Below are 17,776 nucleotides of genomic sequence, written 5' to 3'. Positions count from 1 at the left end.
AAAGGCTCCTCCACTCTCAGGTACGAGGTCTGTCATACACACAATTAACAACACACTGTATGAACAAACAAGCTCTTTTCAGGCATAACGCCTTGCGATGCACCCGCAAAGCCTTGGCAATTTCCAACTCAACAATATCCTCTGATCCTCTGAGAGCAGTGCCAGGCCACAGACCTCATTATCCACCACTGACTGGGCTAAACCGATTCACCTGTGACTCCAAAATGATTTGAAAAGAGCAAAAGAATAGGGCAAATTACAGAGAAAGATCAACTGAAGTTTGACTCGAGGAAGAAAAAGCTCTTATTATTTGCCCTGAACATTCTCTCATTTGAAATATTCCATTATGTAACTTTCTCCTCTTCCATAATTGCTCGTTTAGACATAAACCTGCAGTTATTTGGAAACATGGAAATGTAGAATATAGATTATACTATTTCTAGTTTAAAATCTAGGCTGAATTACAGTTATTTTGCAATTGCAGCTTATAAAGCTATAGGGCGTACCTTCTGAATCATTACAACAACATTGTCAGCGCATTTACAATGAGGTAAGCCTTTGGTGATCGCGCATGGATTTTATACCTTCTGCTGTACATCCAGTTTGTAAACGCTGCCACACTGAGAAATACAGAGAGAGTTTTGTGGAGCTGATCGGCTAGGTCAACTTTGAGTCAACACGTTTGCCGATGGCTTGAATGTAACCGACATTCATTTTCTGTGGATGAAAAAGTTACGCACTATAACTTGAAAGCCACAAAGAGTGACACATCTCAGCAAGCACCATCTTAGGCTTGTGTTGCATTGTTACAAAAGCAAGTCGACCGCCTGAGGACAGCAGCATCCTCTCCAGGAGGGGTGCACAGTGGTAGAAAGGGTGTGGGGGTGTTTTATTTTTATTTATATATTTTTTCATAGCCCGCAGCAGCTCCTCAGTCCCACTTTGCTAGACTGGGCCAAGGAGAAAGCCCATATGGCAGCCAAGCGTGGCGTTGGCCAAACCCGGGCTCATATGTATGGAAAACAAGGTCTGGTCGAGGGAAGTCACAGGGGGTCACGCTAGGCAGAGGCAGCCCCAGGTCCTGGTGCAGGGTACAAGGTCTTGGTTCGGGAGAAGAGGCTAATTTCTTCTACTTGGCTGAGCAAAGGCCTGAATAATTGCGCCCCCTGGGTTGGCCTGTGGGTAATGTGGTGGTAAGAGCACAGAGTGGAGCAGACGTGGAGAGCGAACCAGGTGTGTATGGTGTGTGTGTGTGTGTGTGTGTGTGTGTGTGTGTGTGTGTGTGTGTGTGTGTGTGTGTGTGTGTGTGGTCCGAGGCTGACAGTTACAACAGCACCACATCCAAACCCCCTAGACGCAGGTAATGAATCTGCCACGATCACGGCTTAAAGATTGAAACCAAACTATATGACTGGATCTCCAGTTCCTTGTCTTCATTAGAAAGAAAAATTAAGATGGACCGCACCCCACCCCATTAGACACTGCTCGCAAAGAAACATTTTTCAACTGTTTTTTTTAGGACTGGCGGTGTGGCGATGGCAGAGGAAGGTGTCAGATGTTGAAACTCGGCGAGGGACGGGGGAAGTGGATGTGACATGCTCAGGTGTAATTACACTCACCTAGTTCACAGCGGAGATTACGAAAAGGGAGAAGCATGGAGAGACATAGGAGCGTCAGACATGAAAGAATATCCACAAGACTTACTGATGAGTGGCATCAACTCTCTCTCTCCATCTCTCTCTCTCTCCTTGTCCTCCACCCCTCCCTATCCCTCCCTTTTGTCACTATCATTGCAAGGTCTCACTTCTGTTTGCCTTTTCCAATTATCAAGGTGTGACTGTGGGCTTCCACTATCCCCTTCCTCCTCCTCCTCCTTCTAATATACTGTAACTAGACTGAACTTGAAGGTGGTGTGGGGGGAGAAAATCATTTTCTTTTGTTTGCCAGGAAAAGTTAAATTAATTATCACTTACAAATTTCTCCACACTGTTTGTCCTCCAAGCTCAATGTAAACACTGCAACTTTTTGCATTTTGTCTGCAATCGTGTCGGACATCATTGTAAGAAATAAATAAATAAAAAACGACTTTGAAAACAATTATCCTGAGACGACACTGCTCTCTAGTGGCGGCTGTGCGTTTTACACACACTTAAATATGTCCCTGAAGTGGCCCGGCGTCCTGTCAGAAAATGGATTATGACAGTCTAATTTATTATCTTCCATTGCTTGACCCAATGTCATGATGACAGGCAGGCACAGTCACACTCAATCTCCTCAATCCTTCCAACGGAGGCTACACACACACACACACACACACACACACACACACACACACACACACACACACACACACACACACACACACACACACACACACACACACACACACACACACACACACACACACACACACACACACACACACACACACACACACACACACACACACACACACACCCCCCAGCAGCCGGGTAGCCTGCTCCCACTTTTACTTTAGTCAAAACCAATACATCAAATGTAATAAAAATGTAATTCTAAAAAGCGGGTAGTGTAGTATTAATCACGATGGGATCTGTCTAATAGATAAGATTTTTTTATATAGGCTATGTATAATGGCCAGCTTTAAATTAAGGATTCAAATGATCCTCACTGATTGAAGTCATGGGAACGATCAGCGTCTGTGATTTCCTGTACAGTGTGAGCTACAACCTGTCAATCATCCTGCCTGAGCAAAATCAGTCCTATTTCCAGAGATCTGACAGAAAAGTGAGCACTGGAATCATTATGAACATGATGGCACATTTATGTTGGTGGACTTGAAGGGTCCCGCGCTGTGCCAGTTGTGCGTAAATGACGCATATATTGGAGAGGTCCGAGTGTGCGCCAAAGGCCAAGAAAGTCAAAGAAAAAACTAAACAAAAACTATTTGAATTAAGTCACACTCTTTTCCAATAACATGTTCTACCAGTGCGTGGACGACATGCCTGATTGTGTATTGGTTAGGCTAGCTTAAGTCTCTTAAGTTAGCCTAACCAATAAATAATAAAAAACATTCAGAAAAATAAACATAGCCTATATATTTTTTTACTCACATGTGAAATGTGATTCCCCTTTCTTTTGTTGTGCTGTTTCTCTCATTGGAACATCCAATGGCGGAGCAGAACTCTGGCATTGTTTTTTTTTGCCAGCTGGTATATCACTGGTAGTCCGTTAGGGTCCGGAAGATCCGGAACCCTGAGGCAAGATGGCGGCCGCGTTGTCGCGTCCCAGAAGCCAGAACGCGTCATCTACGTATTTATATTTATGGTAAACAGGAAACAGCGTTAGTTTACAGTGCTAGTTGACTCCACTACGAGCCTCGGTTAACTCTTTGTCTGTAAGTAGTAGATGTGTTTGAAGTTGTGAAATATAAACGGATAACCTTACTTAAGGCCTTTGCACACCGGGCGCGTTTTATTCGTGCGATTAATCCGTTAATTAACGAACGTATACAGAGTCAATACAAGCTTCCACACCAGCGCCGTCATTTCGCATCGCGAATTTGCGTTTTTTATTTTTTCGAACTGAGTTCGATTTTTCTGGGACGTCGCTTCTAAAGTGGGACGCGACAAAATTCACATTTCAAAACATTCGCTTTTACGTTGCGTTTATTCGCGTCGCGCCCGGTGTGCAAAGGCCTTTACCTGAGGTGATTTTAGTTGTCACACTAAACCCCGCTTTATGTCGTATTTCTGGCGAGTTCATGCTGCTTTCACTGTGGTGAATGTGAGCAAGTGCCCCTGACCGCAGCTCGCAGATCGAGGAGGAGCTAAATGTGGACTGGTCTAAACGTTTCGCTTGAGCTCGGGGGCGCCATCTGGTGGCGTAGATCCGGCAGCACATTCTCAAACGTCAATACAATACAGCACAGCACAATGACTTAGAGACATTCATACTTTTAACTTGTCAAATGTCTTTTTTTTACCATGAAAAATAAATATATATAAAAACCAGACACATATTATTTTGTACACTCAATTATATTAGCTAAGTCAAATAAACCAGACAGAAGACTTTGCATCATTGATTTTTTTTATTTTCACCCCAGGCAAAAAAAAATTGATCTGTAAAAAAAAAATAAAAAAAGCCCAGGATGTGGGGCTCCATGTAGGGGGGGACCGCAGTGGGACACCTGTCACGCACATACACACACACACGCACGCACATGTATGAAGGCAACACAAGGTCAATCAAAGTAGCTGTGGGTAACAAATGGACACACATAATGAATAAAGGAATGTATTTCATTACATTTATTTTGACCATTGTCAACGCAGAATTCCAATTTCAAAATGTAATGCACTATGCAAAGAGTAAGGCCATGCATTAGATGTTGATATTGGAATCCTGTTATTATGCCTTATCATACTCTAATTCCAGTGAATGATTTATTGATTACCTTCTTTATTTCTCTCAGACATACTCTAGGGTAGAAACACACACAAATATAGCGCATTAGTTACTGTTTTTATAAACCTGGATATGAAATATGATTTTTTTTTAAGCATTGCAGTGAACCTACCTGACCAGAGAAACTCAGGACACTGACAGTCAGTCAGTCAGTCAGACTGACAGACAGACAGACAGACAGACAGACAGACAGACAGACAGACAGACAGGCAGGCAGACAGACAGACAGACAGACAGACAGACAGACAGACAGACAGACAGACAGACAGACAGACAGACAGACAGAAAGGAGTTCTTAAAAGAACTGTTGGTGTTGTAATGTGTGTGTTATGTGGTGCTATGTCGTTGTGCAGTGTGCGAGCTGTCGATACAATATACAGGCAAATCTGGAGGGGAAAAGCTAAATTTATATCAGGTTTCAATGTTTCACAAAATATATTTCTCCAATGTGGTTTAGAGAATATTACCACGATAAGCCCAAAATATTGGAGTTTATTTAATTGTCGTCATATGTGGACGCCATGCGCAAAAGGGTTAAAAAAAGCTGAAAAACACTGCCTAAATGCTATTATTCAAACGACCTCATGACATAAACATGAGGCCTATGCATGTTACTTGCATGAATATGGAGCTTCCCCTACTCTGCTTTAACACAGTTGATGAAATGGTTAACTGGAATAACCAGCATCTCGTCAGAGAATCACTGTCAAACATCAGAGACAGGAAGTTTGGGTATTTTCTCTTTTTGGTCTGGCTCCGCCCCTTTAACACTCCGGCCAATCAGGATAAAGAGAGGGCCGGCCAGCAGGCAGAAGAAGACAGCCACGGGGGCCAATAGGAAGGAGGGGCCGTGCTGGACGCTAAGGTGGAACGAGGGACAAGTGGAGACACTCTGATGGTGGACAAACTGCTCCAGAGTATCCAGGACCTGGACCCACATCAGGTACATCCCCACCACCAGCAGCAGGCACACACCTGACCAAGAGCCATTTGGGAAATAATGCATAGAAACTTATTAAAGGTGTAGTCAGCTATTCTGGAGAATGCTTGTCAAAATCAGTGAATATCTTGAAATACAATCCGTTCCTGTCGTACTTTGTGTGTGCTCTGAAAGAGTGTTAATACACAGCCTAGGGTCTGTAAATGTGCATGTTGCCAGCTGTGGTGGGTAGAATATGTGTACTTACCCTTTGTTTACATGCCAGTTTACAGTGCCTAGGTTGTGTATTAACACCGGATTTTTTTTTGTAGTGCATACACAGTTTGAACTAGTAGCTGATCGTGAGGAGATATTCACTTGAAAATGCCATTTTGTCACACAGAAATAGCATATTGTGCTCTAGAACACCATTAATATGCAAGAAAACATTGTTCATTGGTGAAATTTTGAAACTCCCACAGACTAATGCACAAGACATCTGAATTGTGTGATATTGTCAGCTAGTCCGCATGTAATAAGATGACAACGACTTAAAAGAAAGTATAGGTGGAAAACTGCAAGTATAAATTATATTTGTTACCTCCAAAAAGCAGAAGGGCCCCGCCCAATTTATAGAACTTGTGATTGGCTAGGGTGCCAGCACAGATGACGACAAACCCACCAATGACAACGGCCGCCCATCCTGCCACCAGGAAGATGCTCCAGAAGGTCCGGAAAACTGAATACACAAAGAAAACAAAGCCTTGTGAAAGAACACAATGCACATGTTTAGTCAGAAAATAAATTATCGCATGAGAAAATCCTACTGACCAATGGCAGAGTGGTGTTCGTACGGCTCCATCCATGCTCTCATTGGCTCGTTAACAGGAAATGGGAAGAGGAAAGCGGCCCGGCAGACCTTTGATGGCGGCTGATTGGCTGAGGGGAAGAGCCATAGGTCCCAAACAGAGTATTCATTTGAAACTGTGAGGAAAGAGCAGCGCCAGAACAGACCCTCATGGAAGATCCTCACACCGTCTATGGCCTGGTAGAGCATAAAACAACTTTTGGTAATAATGCCCCATTTATGTAAATTAGAAATATGTCACTGGAGTCTGGAGTCACTGACATACAACTACAACTTTTACTTCTGGCTGTTTTAGTCAAATGAAATAATGTAGGATTAAGTAAAAGTGTAAATAGACAGTGTTTGATGGATGGTGTGAATGCATCCAGTATGGATACCGCTTATTTACCATGTGCATTAGGGTACACAATTTAACAATGAAAATACAGGCAAGTGTAAAAATGTGGTTTATCTGAAAACTTGACATGTAGGCTACCTGAATAATCAAAATATATTTTAGAAATTATCGTGATGCACCTGTTTAATATTGAGTAAACAAAACTTGTTTTTTCAACCCATTAACCCTGCTACTGAATTATAAGTGTATTTTTGCATTTTAGTCTAATTTTGCTTCAATTGTAATTGTAATTTCCCTAATTGTTTTAATTGCTCTGAAGTTTCTCCCTAAAATAACTTTAATACCTTATTTGTGTTGCTTTCCGCTGGTTGATTGCAGGTCTCAGTAGCCAGCAGCCAGTATTCTGTCCCAAAGGCCAGCAGTGTGGACAGGAACCCCACAGCTCCACTGAACAAGGCTAGGAAGAGGAGCACCTTCGTCCTCTCTGCTGGAGACATTTCTTAGTCTGTTACTCAAAGCTTTCCCTTTCCTTTAGCCATTCATTACTATGTTTTTCATATTGAAATACTGATTCAAATTCATATTTACTGGCTGAATCGTCTACATGTGTCGGTTACTCTTATGCTGAGAGAAATAAGTGAGCACAGTTACAACTACAAGCCTCTGTACATAGTGACCAATGAGGTGCAAGGCGTGCTCCAATGAAAATAAACTCTTGCATCATGCGTCAGTTTTGAAGGGATACAATTACAGTGGTCAAGGGGGTTCACACTCCCACCAAAATAGCAGAGTATAGATGCCGTATTAAACATAGATACATAGAACAAGTACAATGTGGACATTTAAATAAAGGAATCACAACTGTAGAAATATCTCCTTGGCATTTATTGATATGCCAGCAATTGAAAATCCAGATTTTGGTACAGTACAAGGCTATCCAGTATAACTGAGATCTAGGCAACAGTGATGGTCCGACAACAGTCATTCAAAACTGCACGTTCATATATTAATACCACTTCTTTTTTTTCTTTTTCTTTTGTTTAACCCCAAGACAAGGCTGATCATGAGATGATTAATACATATACAAAAACATAAGTGAAAAAAAAGGAACCTGGGAAAAATGATTTGAACAGATGAATAATCTCTTTTTAAATGCCTGACTTAAATTCAAATGAATATTTCTCCCAGGTATGGAAAGAAAGATAAAAAAAAAAGATACAAAAGAAAATCAGGAATGCTCAGAATGTGTGGTGATTGCTTTTTTAAAACAATGTCTTGCTTTGATGACTTATCATAAAAAGGTGTTTTATTTCATGATGGAAAAAAGAGCTAGCTAAGTGTGTCCTGCTTCCTGTAACAACCATTATCATTATTTTTCAAAGAGTATATAACATAGCGAAAGAACCCAACCCATATACACAGAGAAGTGCATTTATACAGGACACCTTGATTAATTACATATTACAAACCCTGTGAGGATATTTAGGTACATATACGAGGCACGCAGAAATGAAAGATTTTTATCACCTATTATTAAACTACTTGCAGTAAACATTTCTTTAAATCGGAGGATCCTTTAGGGTTGAGTCACCTCTTTCTCCTAATTTGCGACGTTATTTTTTTGGCAGTTTTTGTTTGGTCCAATGTCGCTCGATTCCCAGAATTAAAACGGGGTCTGTGTCGGGAGCATCCGTGCAAAGGCTTGTGGGAGTTCCACAGCGTGTGGTGTGAGGTCTTGCGTGCGTTGTCCTCCATTTTATTTTTAATTTTTTTCTCCTCCTTTGGCCCTTGGCGGAATGCGCTCCTTTCCCACGCCTAAGACATGACTCCGAACACGGGGTTGTGGCGGCAGATGCTCGGTCCGATCTCCTCGTAGTCTTTCTTGGTGTGGCACACTTGGTAGAACTCGGGCTGTGCAAACAGAAATAATACCAATTAGTGTGTTGGTCAAAAATTGACAAGTTTACTAAAGTCATATGGAAAAACAGGAGCTTTTTGTTGTTTATTTCTGAAATCTCTCAAATGAACATTAAAAAGTGTCTTTTTCAATTATTTAACCCTTACCCTATTATAAAAATAGAAATAAAAGCTTTATTATTAAGGATGAATATGTGTTTTTTAAGTGGCTTAAAATACAGTCTGATACTTACAGTAGATGCCAGCATTGATCCTCCGAACCACACAGCGTACCTCTGCATGTGATGAGTGATGACTGCAACGTCAATGGGCTTGGGCTACAAAAAAGAAAGAGGGTTAGGTATTTTTGCAATAAAAGGCTTTGGCGGCAAACTAAAGCTGTGAGAAACCCTAAATTTTTTCTGAAAGCCTTTATATACATGGTGAAAATAAAAAAATCTGCAGGCACCCTCTGCAACAGTACAACCCTGACTTCTAATGCTGATTGCCATTTCCATAAGGTAACACACTAACTATGCATAAGTACTATCCCTTTTAAAAAACACACAACAATGGCTATTTTCAGATCCTTAAATTTGACCTAAAAGCAACGTAGTTGAATCAATCTTGGTTCTTGTTTGCTCACCTTCAACTTGCCGCCGCTCAGCTCCTCGCTCATCTTCAGCCGAGCGTCCACCGTCCTCTTAAGGTCCCTCTGCATGCGTCGGCCAAAGTCCCTGAACATGGTGGAGCCTCCGGAGAGCACTATGTTCTACAGAGGGAGAGAGGTTGATGAAAACAAGTCACATACGGTAATACTGACAGTTAGAGAGAATTAAGCAGCTGTGTGTGTGTCTGTACCTTGTAGAGCGGACGTCTCACGTCAATGGGACAGTTCTGGATGACCTCGTCCACCACCTCTGAGATGGGCTGGGTGAAGTCCGGGTTGGCAAACTAGAAGAGACCAAATGGCAAAAGCAAAAAAGTTGTTGTTAGAAACTAAAATGGCAGCATGATACAATTACATTTCCTAAAAAAAACAAGTCAACAAGTCATCAAGTAAACTAAAGATATTTTTCTTTTTTGCCAGGTTAGGAAAAATAGTCCTATGATCATGGTACCTCAGGGTGGAAAAATATCTCAGGGCCCAGGAAGCGCTCATAGCCCACGTCTATGGTGAACTCTTTCTTGGAGATGGAGTTGATGCCGGTGTATTGTTTGATCCACTTGGAGCCGTCTGTGTCGTACTTGTTAAACTCCTTGACGAGGTCTGGGCAGACGTAGCTGTACCGCTCCTAAAAAAAAGAACATAACAATAGCAATTAGCAATTTGAATGCATTTATGCAGCATAGGTGAGAACAATGTAAAGAACAATGACATTCAAACCATAGATAGTATATAAAAGATTCAAACCAAAGCTTTTGGTGAAAAGTTGACCCCTAAATGCAACATTTTTGCTGGGGTTTTAGTGACCTCTAGTGGCCAGGCTGAGAAATGCATGACACAGCACAGCAATAGCAACCAGTGTCATCTGCTGAGGCCGGGTTTCGCTTCCTTTTATTGGGGTCCCTTTTAGCAGGGTGAAATACAGAAATAGAGCATGACTCAAAATGCAAGAACATAACTGCCTCTAACTGACCACAATGCAACATCCTGTTGAGATGTGATAGTGAGTGGAGTGATCAGCTTCAGTATCACAAAAACACCAAGACTTTTCTATGGCTTTTACAAGACATTTTACCCAATTTCTAAAACCATATTAAAAGGAGCTTTAAAGCAGCTACGAGTAATATTTAAATATCTTTTAAACAGCCTCACGTCGTAAAAATACTAGCGCTTTTGTCCAAAGGGGCCGCCAACGGACCATGTTACTCGTAGTGGCTTTAAGTAGGTCGGCCTGTTTAGCAATCATATGGCTTAATAAAGCGGCGTCTCTCTTGAGGCATGTGTTATATTTGTCATTCAAAAGCTATTAATTATTAAACAAGGACTTCCCAGGTATTTCTTGCAGATTTCAAAATTGTAAACAATAGCAATTAAAGGAACTATTTTGCAAAATGTTGGACACGTTTTGGGATTTTCATGAACAGGTTTTAAACACTAGCGAAAATTCTAAACTTCCAAAACATTCAGATCATTCCAAACCATTATCAGGTCTGGAAAACAGTTTTTTCAAATGTCACATCTTTTTCAAGGAATTTCATGACCGTGGGAACCCAGTATGAAATGCGAAGGAAAAAAAGCACACAGACCTTGACTGCTTTGGCCGTCTCCAGGGACTGCTCGGGAGGGATCCCCACCTCGCGCTCCCTCAGCAGCTGCTGAGTGAAGTATGTGATGTCTCTGCCGGCGATGGGGATGTGCTTGATGCAGCTCCCGATGACGTAGCCCTCGGCCTGGGATGCAAAGGTGCAGCGGTTTAGGGTTGAGAACCATGAAGGAAGGAGCAAAAACAAATATACTGTATGCAGAAAAAGATGAGAGAACTTACCACAGGGATGACGTGTGTGACTCCGTCCCCGCTGTCTATCACTGTCCCCGTCAGTGTCCTCTCTCCCACCTGTCTGGACGTCCAGGAGGCAGCCAGCGCCAGGACAGCCTGAGGCACGAAAACACATTTAGAATATGTAGAATAACCCTTGACCAACCACAGTTTATATGCACAGCATATTTCTGAATAAGGTCTATATTCCGGTTAAGACAATAATCCATATAACATGTTTAAATGCATAGCAGCTACAGGAATATTCCCTTTTACATGTCAATCAGCATATTCTGAATAAATCAGCGACGTTGACGAGTCGTGGTAGAAGCGTCCTGATGTCTTGATTCAGCGTGTTCTTTCCATCAATAATTCCCGTCCCATTCAAGGAAATGAACACTTTTTATGTCATTATTGTTGTCTTGCGTTGTTTTGTCAGCCAAAGGGGACACTGATTCAGGGTGCGTTTAGGTTCGCTTGGAAAAACTAGAACACTGTGAGATTTCCCTTGACTACCTATTGTACTGCATAGATTTTCTAAATCCGAGCGGAAACGCTGTTCCCTCCGAACTTTTACTCTGGGCGGGTCTTAATCACTTGGGCTGGTCGCCCAAGTAAAGCCTATGTGTGGGATATAAATCGACATTTAGAACAGATTGTGAAGCTTTAAAAAAAAAACAGGGAAGTGAAAATTTGCATTTCCCCATTGTCAGATCTGTCTACTGCCCACACGTCTGGTTACGAATGTGTTTTAAGTACAGTAGCTTTGAGGAAGTGGAGTTGCAGCCATCGTGATTTGTCGTTTACAGCCAATTCTCAGCACAGAAAAAGGCGTTTCTAGTCGGCAGTTTGTCTGGTAGACTTTAGAACTTTGGAAAGTTACCTGAACAGCGATGTAGAGACCGGGGACATTAAACGACTCGAACATGATCTCTGCTGTGTACTCTCTGTTTTCTGGTGTGTTGAGTGGAGGCTCTGTCTAGAGAGAGAGAGACAGACAAAGTCAAAGTATGTGAATACAGCAATTTAGTATTCTAGATAAGGGTCAAATTTAACGTTTATTATGCTACAAAAATGACACTGATTATTGAACAGGAAAGGCCTATGTCTCTTAACTAGCCCCGGTCTTACCAAAAGGAAGTAATGGTCTTCAGGTTCTGCCCGCAAATACTTGAAGATGATCTGCTCCATGAATCTCTCCATCAGGTCCCAGTCCTCCACTATCCCGTGACGGATGGGCCACTGGAGAAAAAAATTAAATACAATTATGTCAACTTCTTCTTAAAGCCATAATCCCACTAATTCATAAAAGACAGTCCTATTAGCGCTGTTCCATCGCAGAGTAGCTCTCCTCGACTCGGTTTTGGAAGCAGAAACGGGTCGTTTTCCATTGCAAATAGTACCTCTTGAATGTGGACGGGGTGGTCATAGCACGGCTGCGCGAAAAGGCTGTGAAAATGGAGACTGCTGATTCAGGGAGCTCCAGTCTTCCCGTCGCGGCCGAAAAAGTGCAAAGAACACACCAAAATGACTGCTGACTTTCCGTAGGCTCTGCGCTTGCGCGGGATGTAATGTCTCCATAACAGCAGGCTGCGCTAATCTGTATTGTGGCCCGAAAAAATACGGAAGCCGGAAATGATGGGACGGCTCTCTAGACCATAAACATGGATAGAAATACATATTTATATTTATGGACCATAAAGAGCACCATTTTTAGCAGAGAGTGTCGAGCAGTCAACAAGGGTTGATGCGTGCGAGTACTCGCTGAACGAAACAAACAAACACATTAAAACGATGGCTAACTGTTGTTAGCTGTTTGTGCTACCCGCCTCACTTCCGGGCTTCACTGATTCGCTAGCTAGCCCTCCACAAATCAAATTGCTCCAACTGAAAGACTGCCAGCCACCGATTGAACATGTTCAAAAGAAGCCCGACGACATCTACGACGACCGATTTCACAGCACACACCAAACAGATTCGTGTCCCCGCCCCCTCCCGACTCTACGACTGCGATTATCGGGCCGGTGTGTCCTGTCCTTAAGAGACACAAAAAACACATAGGTTGCGTTCCGAATCGCATACTCTTTCTTTTTTCTATTCTACATACTACATCCGACGATAAAAAGAATCTAGTTAGGATGCAGTAGACATACTATTGGGACATACTTTTCTCTCTTATTTCATCATAACATTGCGCCTTGATCTTGCCTCTTGCTTTTATATCCGTCGCATCCCCGTTTGTTTTCATAACATGGACCTATAGGCTTCGTCGATGTTAAGTCACTTCACGTGCGCACTGGATTGTGGGTCAGAATCGCCCAAATAGGATGCACTTTTCAACACTAACAATCTTGGCCGCATGAAGTAGACCATCCGGGTATTCTAACCATCCTAAATCTGGCCACAAGAATCGGGACATCCTAAATCTTTTTTCTACATACTATATAGTAGAAAGTATGCGATTCGGAACGCAACCATACACACACATACAACAACGGAGGACATCGGGGCGATGGTGTACTTGCTGCTCGGTCTGTGGCTTTTTACCATGTTTTTGTGGTGGAAAAGCAAAAAAGGCGAGTAGAGTCGAGGCAAGTTGAGCTGATACCACGCAGTGGAAAAGCGCCAATAGTGAGGGTCTGTACCTTAGTGGAATAAGAGGGTTTGTCGATGGCTTCATCCCCAATGAAGAAGTCCAGGTCATCCACGCCCCTCATCATTCTGCGCTGGGCCTGGTCTCCCACCTTGGCCGATTCTTTGATTGCGATACCTGGAGGGGAGATCAAGAAAAAATTTGACGAAATATGTATTTTGAAAGCAGACACTCACAGGGTGTAGTTAAAAAAAAACTTGGTTGAATGATCGAGGACAAATACAAGATGTCACCCTAAAGATGCATTTGTTGGGGATTAACATAGCCAGCTGCAGATTAACATACATTGAATTGTGCTCCAGTGAATATTTCAAGACAGTCCGACAATACAGTATACAACCACATCCTGTACAAACAGAAGAATGTGTCTGAAATGACGGACATCTTACAAAATTGTATATACCTTAAAAAATATATCGAGCAATAATACAAGCTATAAATTTGTCATCTTCAATGTCACCTGATGATTCACACAACATCTCTTCAGGGAAACCTTTGAACCTAGTATTTTCTATTATGAACCTGAATGTAACTTCACACAGAGATATTTGACTTTTGAAATAATAGTTGTTTTCCACAAATTATAGTTGTGTTTGAGACAATACGTTCGTAATAAGTTAGCAGTCTTTCAGCCTGATCCTTAATTATTTAAAGTTTAATTTATTTATTTATTGATAAGCGGCTGATTGGACTGTATGGTGAAAGGAAATGGACTTGAAGCTGTGGCAAAATCACAAAAGGAAGTTTCTATATTTAATAATAGGTCATATATTAGGCTAATTTAGAAAAAAACCTTATAATATGATTTAAATAATTAAAATTATGATGTTTTTTGAATTGCTGTGTTACACTTGCCTTACGATGAACCATAAATTAGCAATTTCGTTTTTTGGGCGTTTGTTTTAGATACTTACATGATGGTATGATGAACTGAGGCTCTGTATTTCCTGCATAGCCAAGCTTTGTGTACCTAAAAGAAGGAACACAATTTTAAAACACGCTTAGTTAAAGTTACTACCTTTCGGCTGGAAATTAATGGCAGGTAAATTGATTGAGCAACATCCAAAACAATGTGGACAATCAGCTTCTCTGCTGTGGGGATTCTCCAGGAAGTGACATTAGCTTTAGCTGCTAATTGCACAGACAAAGCATCAATTGATGACAAAAGCGTGCTAAATAGACCAGTCTGGTTAGGAATTGAGCTAATGTTTAGCTTTTATAACTGTCCATTGAAAGGCTTTATGATTATAAATAAGGCAGCATACGTGGCTTAGTAACGTTAGCACCTCTTCGGCTAAAACAGCTAAACGGGGCGTTAGCTGGAAGTTTGACAGGCAGGCTAGCGCTAACTAGCGTCAAGATTTTTATCACTCACCCTGTGCCACAGTCGACAACGCAAGCCGGCAGCCGACCAGCCATGCTCGCTCCTCTTTAATCTACCTACAGGCAAATACAGCAGGCGACTGGTGCGAAGGGATATGTTTTATAGTCGGTGATTTGGTTCGCAGCAGCCCCTGAATGAAAAGCTACTAGTCTCAGGTCTCAGCCAGAACGCTTCCGGGTGCAGAGTCAGCAGCTTCACAGGCGCAATACTGCTCCCCCCTATGGATGGAGACGAGTACTGCAACTGATAAGATATATAGACGTAGAGTAGAGTAGAGTAGAGTAGATAGATAGATAGATAGATAGATAGATAGATAGATAGATAGATAGATAGATAGATAGATAGATAGATAGATAGATAGATAGATAGATAGATAGATAGATAGATAGATAGATAGATAGATAGATAGATAGATAGATAGATAGATAGATAGATAGATAGATAGATAGATAGATAGATAGATAGATAGATAGATAGATAGATAGATAGATAGATAGTAAGGTGGGAGGTGCACTGCTATTTTTTAGTATATAATAGTAGCCTACCAGTAAGTAACAATTGAAAATTTAACTATAGAATACAAATAAAAATTAAACTAAACAAAGTGAACATTTTGTAGCACTACTTGTAGGACATTTTAACTCATGTTTTTCATATTTTATATGGAAATAAAAAATAATACCAAGAAAATAAATATATTTTTTCAGTTGAACAGTTAAACCATCCTGACTGCAATTCTATTTGTTGTCTATTTACTATGGTTGTTATTCTGGAAATAAAAAAGCCAGTGACTCTCCCTTTCTCTATCCGTAATATTTTGCCAGTTTTCTGCAGGTGATTTTACCATCCTGTGTGTGCCTGCTTTGAATGCTAGATGGCACCAGTGCTCTCATTTTTGAGAAGAGAGCCACCAGACACCATCTTTCTCAATATGCGGTATATCTTCATACATATCTTGCAAATACCTCTATGTGTAACTTATTTATCTTCAACTTCATATTCAAATCGCTTTATTGGCATGAAAGTTTCAAAAAGAACATTGCCACCTAAACAATTTGTACAAAATAGTAATGTGTTAATTATAAACATCAAACACAGTAAGATTGACTTTACATTCAACTACTATGTGCATTGTTCCTATGTCTCCATAATTGTGCTCTTAATGGCCCTCATTTATCAATTTTGCGTGGAAACTGGTGCAGATTCTGGCGCAAATACCTCCCTACGCCAGGTGTCGCGTGGGATTTATCAAACAGGCGTATCTCGCCAATCTCAGCGTACGCCAGGCCATTATTGATAAATGCGGCGGATGAAAACTAGCGTATCACGCCCCTATATTTTCTCAGTTTAGAGGCCTCGCCCAGAGGTTTTACGACATGGATATGCGCAATACGGCACTTCCCTGAAGTAGAAATTGACAGAATAACAGCGAAAGTAGAAGAAAAAAAGAGTTTCATTTCGGAGCATTAGCCTACAAGCAGCATCAAAGAACGACAGAAGGCAGCAGTTAGGAAGGAAATAACTGCTGCGGTCAACAGCGTTGGTGTTGACTCAAAATCGCCACTAAAAAAAGCGTGTTGCTGTTCTGAAATGCAACCAAATGGGGGTGCGGGGCTGCGGGCATAATATAAGTGGTGGAGGAGAAAAAGACGCACCAACTGTCCGATAATGGTCCCCATAAAATAAATACACGTCTGCAGAGATTTGAATGATTAGAATGTATTGGCCCTTTTAGATAGCACTATTCAAAAGGGTTTTAAAAACTAAAAATAACACATTTAGCGTTTTACTGTATGACAGCATGTGCTTGGCACGAGTGGTCAGCCCGGCCGTCAGCTGCACAAGCCGACCCGGCAGCGATCAGCTGTGAGAGCGCCCACCGTCCTGCTCCACCAGCAGATAGGAACAACGTGCCGGTTAACGGTGGAAATAAATCGCTCGCTTTAGCATTAATGACACATTAAAAGAGGAACTAACATCTACAAAGTGCGTCAAATAAATAAAATGTTAAGCTGAATGTTGTGCCGTGTATTTTTTGGTATCATAAAGAGCAGTGTATGTGTACTACATATTTAATACTTAGGCTAACATTTTGAATGAATGCAAACCCCGTGCCTCAGTGTCCCCCCAGCTGCTCCAAGACGGAGACAACTGCCCTTGCAGTCCCATGCAGCCCTCCTAAGTGGTCGGTGTGCGCACTATTGAATCAGCTCTCCTACTCAGTTGCACACCATAAGCTGCTCATTTTTAAGTGATTAATATCTTTATTTCGGTCTTATTTGCACTGCATTTGTATTATCTTCTAATAATTGTCCAACAAAGTCATCGGCTACCCGGCACAGCCTGCACTGCGAGTCCAAGCTGTTTTAAAATTTGCGTACACGAGCTGAGAGCTGGCGTGGGATTTGAGCGTACCCTACGCTCACGTCCATATTGATAAATGCCGAGATTTGCGTGGAAATGTACGTACACCCATTTTTCTGGTCTACGCAAGATTGATAAATGAGGGCCAATGTATTGTTAGCTTCTCACTTTAGGAACATAAAGATGTAAGACAGACAAAAATGAACAATGGAAGGCATTTACAGTCTATTAATTATGATGCAATTTCAGCAAAAGTTTAAATTAAATAAATATCTTAACCATAAGTGAGGCATTTTATGGGGGCACTTGGCAAATGCTTGCCTTGGCTTTGCCTTCATGGTAAGTCCACCTCTGCTTTGAATGGAATAATCGCATCTAACACTAAGGCTTATTTGTCAACTTTCCTGCTGTGACTTTGTGAGG

General features: G+C 41.6%; 2 protein-coding genes across 2 annotated transcripts; both read right to left on the bottom strand.

Annotated features, from left to right (window-relative positions):
• Nucleotides 1-5,155: 5,155 nt before the first annotated feature.
• Nucleotides 5,156-7,168, bottom strand: LOC307269907 (transmembrane protein 182-like; the record flags this gene model as incomplete). Its single annotated transcript, XM_080052993.1, has 4 exons — nt 6,918-7,168; nt 6,200-6,413; nt 5,970-6,107; nt 5,156-5,424 (listed from the first exon to the last, which is right to left on the bottom strand). Exons 1-4 carry the CDS (start codon nt 7,068-7,070, stop codon nt 5,156-5,158), a joined length of 774 nt encoding a protein of 257 aa, XP_079909119.1. The 5' UTR covers nt 7,071-7,168.
• A 267-nt stretch (nt 7,169-7,435) lies between these two features.
• LOC307270045 (actin-related protein 3) lies at nt 7,436-15,160 on the bottom strand. Its single transcript, XM_080053175.1, has 12 exons — nt 14,981-15,160; nt 14,520-14,575; nt 13,598-13,722; nt 12,084-12,194; nt 11,836-11,931; nt 10,962-11,069; nt 10,723-10,866; nt 9,591-9,764; nt 9,331-9,423; nt 9,116-9,241; nt 8,724-8,807; nt 7,436-8,484 (listed from the first exon to the last, which is right to left on the bottom strand). Exons 1-12 carry the CDS (start codon nt 15,022-15,024, stop codon nt 8,389-8,391), a joined length of 1,257 nt encoding a protein of 418 aa, XP_079909301.1. The 5' UTR covers nt 15,025-15,160; the 3' UTR covers nt 7,436-8,388.
• Nucleotides 15,161-17,776: the final 2,616 nt, after the last annotated feature.

The sequence above is a fragment of the Ammodytes marinus genome (assembly GCF_949987685.1).
Source record: "Ammodytes marinus genome assembly, chromosome: 24".
Classification (NCBI taxonomy): Eukaryota; Metazoa; Chordata; class Actinopteri; order Uranoscopiformes; family Ammodytidae; genus Ammodytes; species Ammodytes marinus.
Note: the sequence above shows the minus strand (reverse complement) of the source record. Positions and strands in the feature narration are given on the sequence as shown.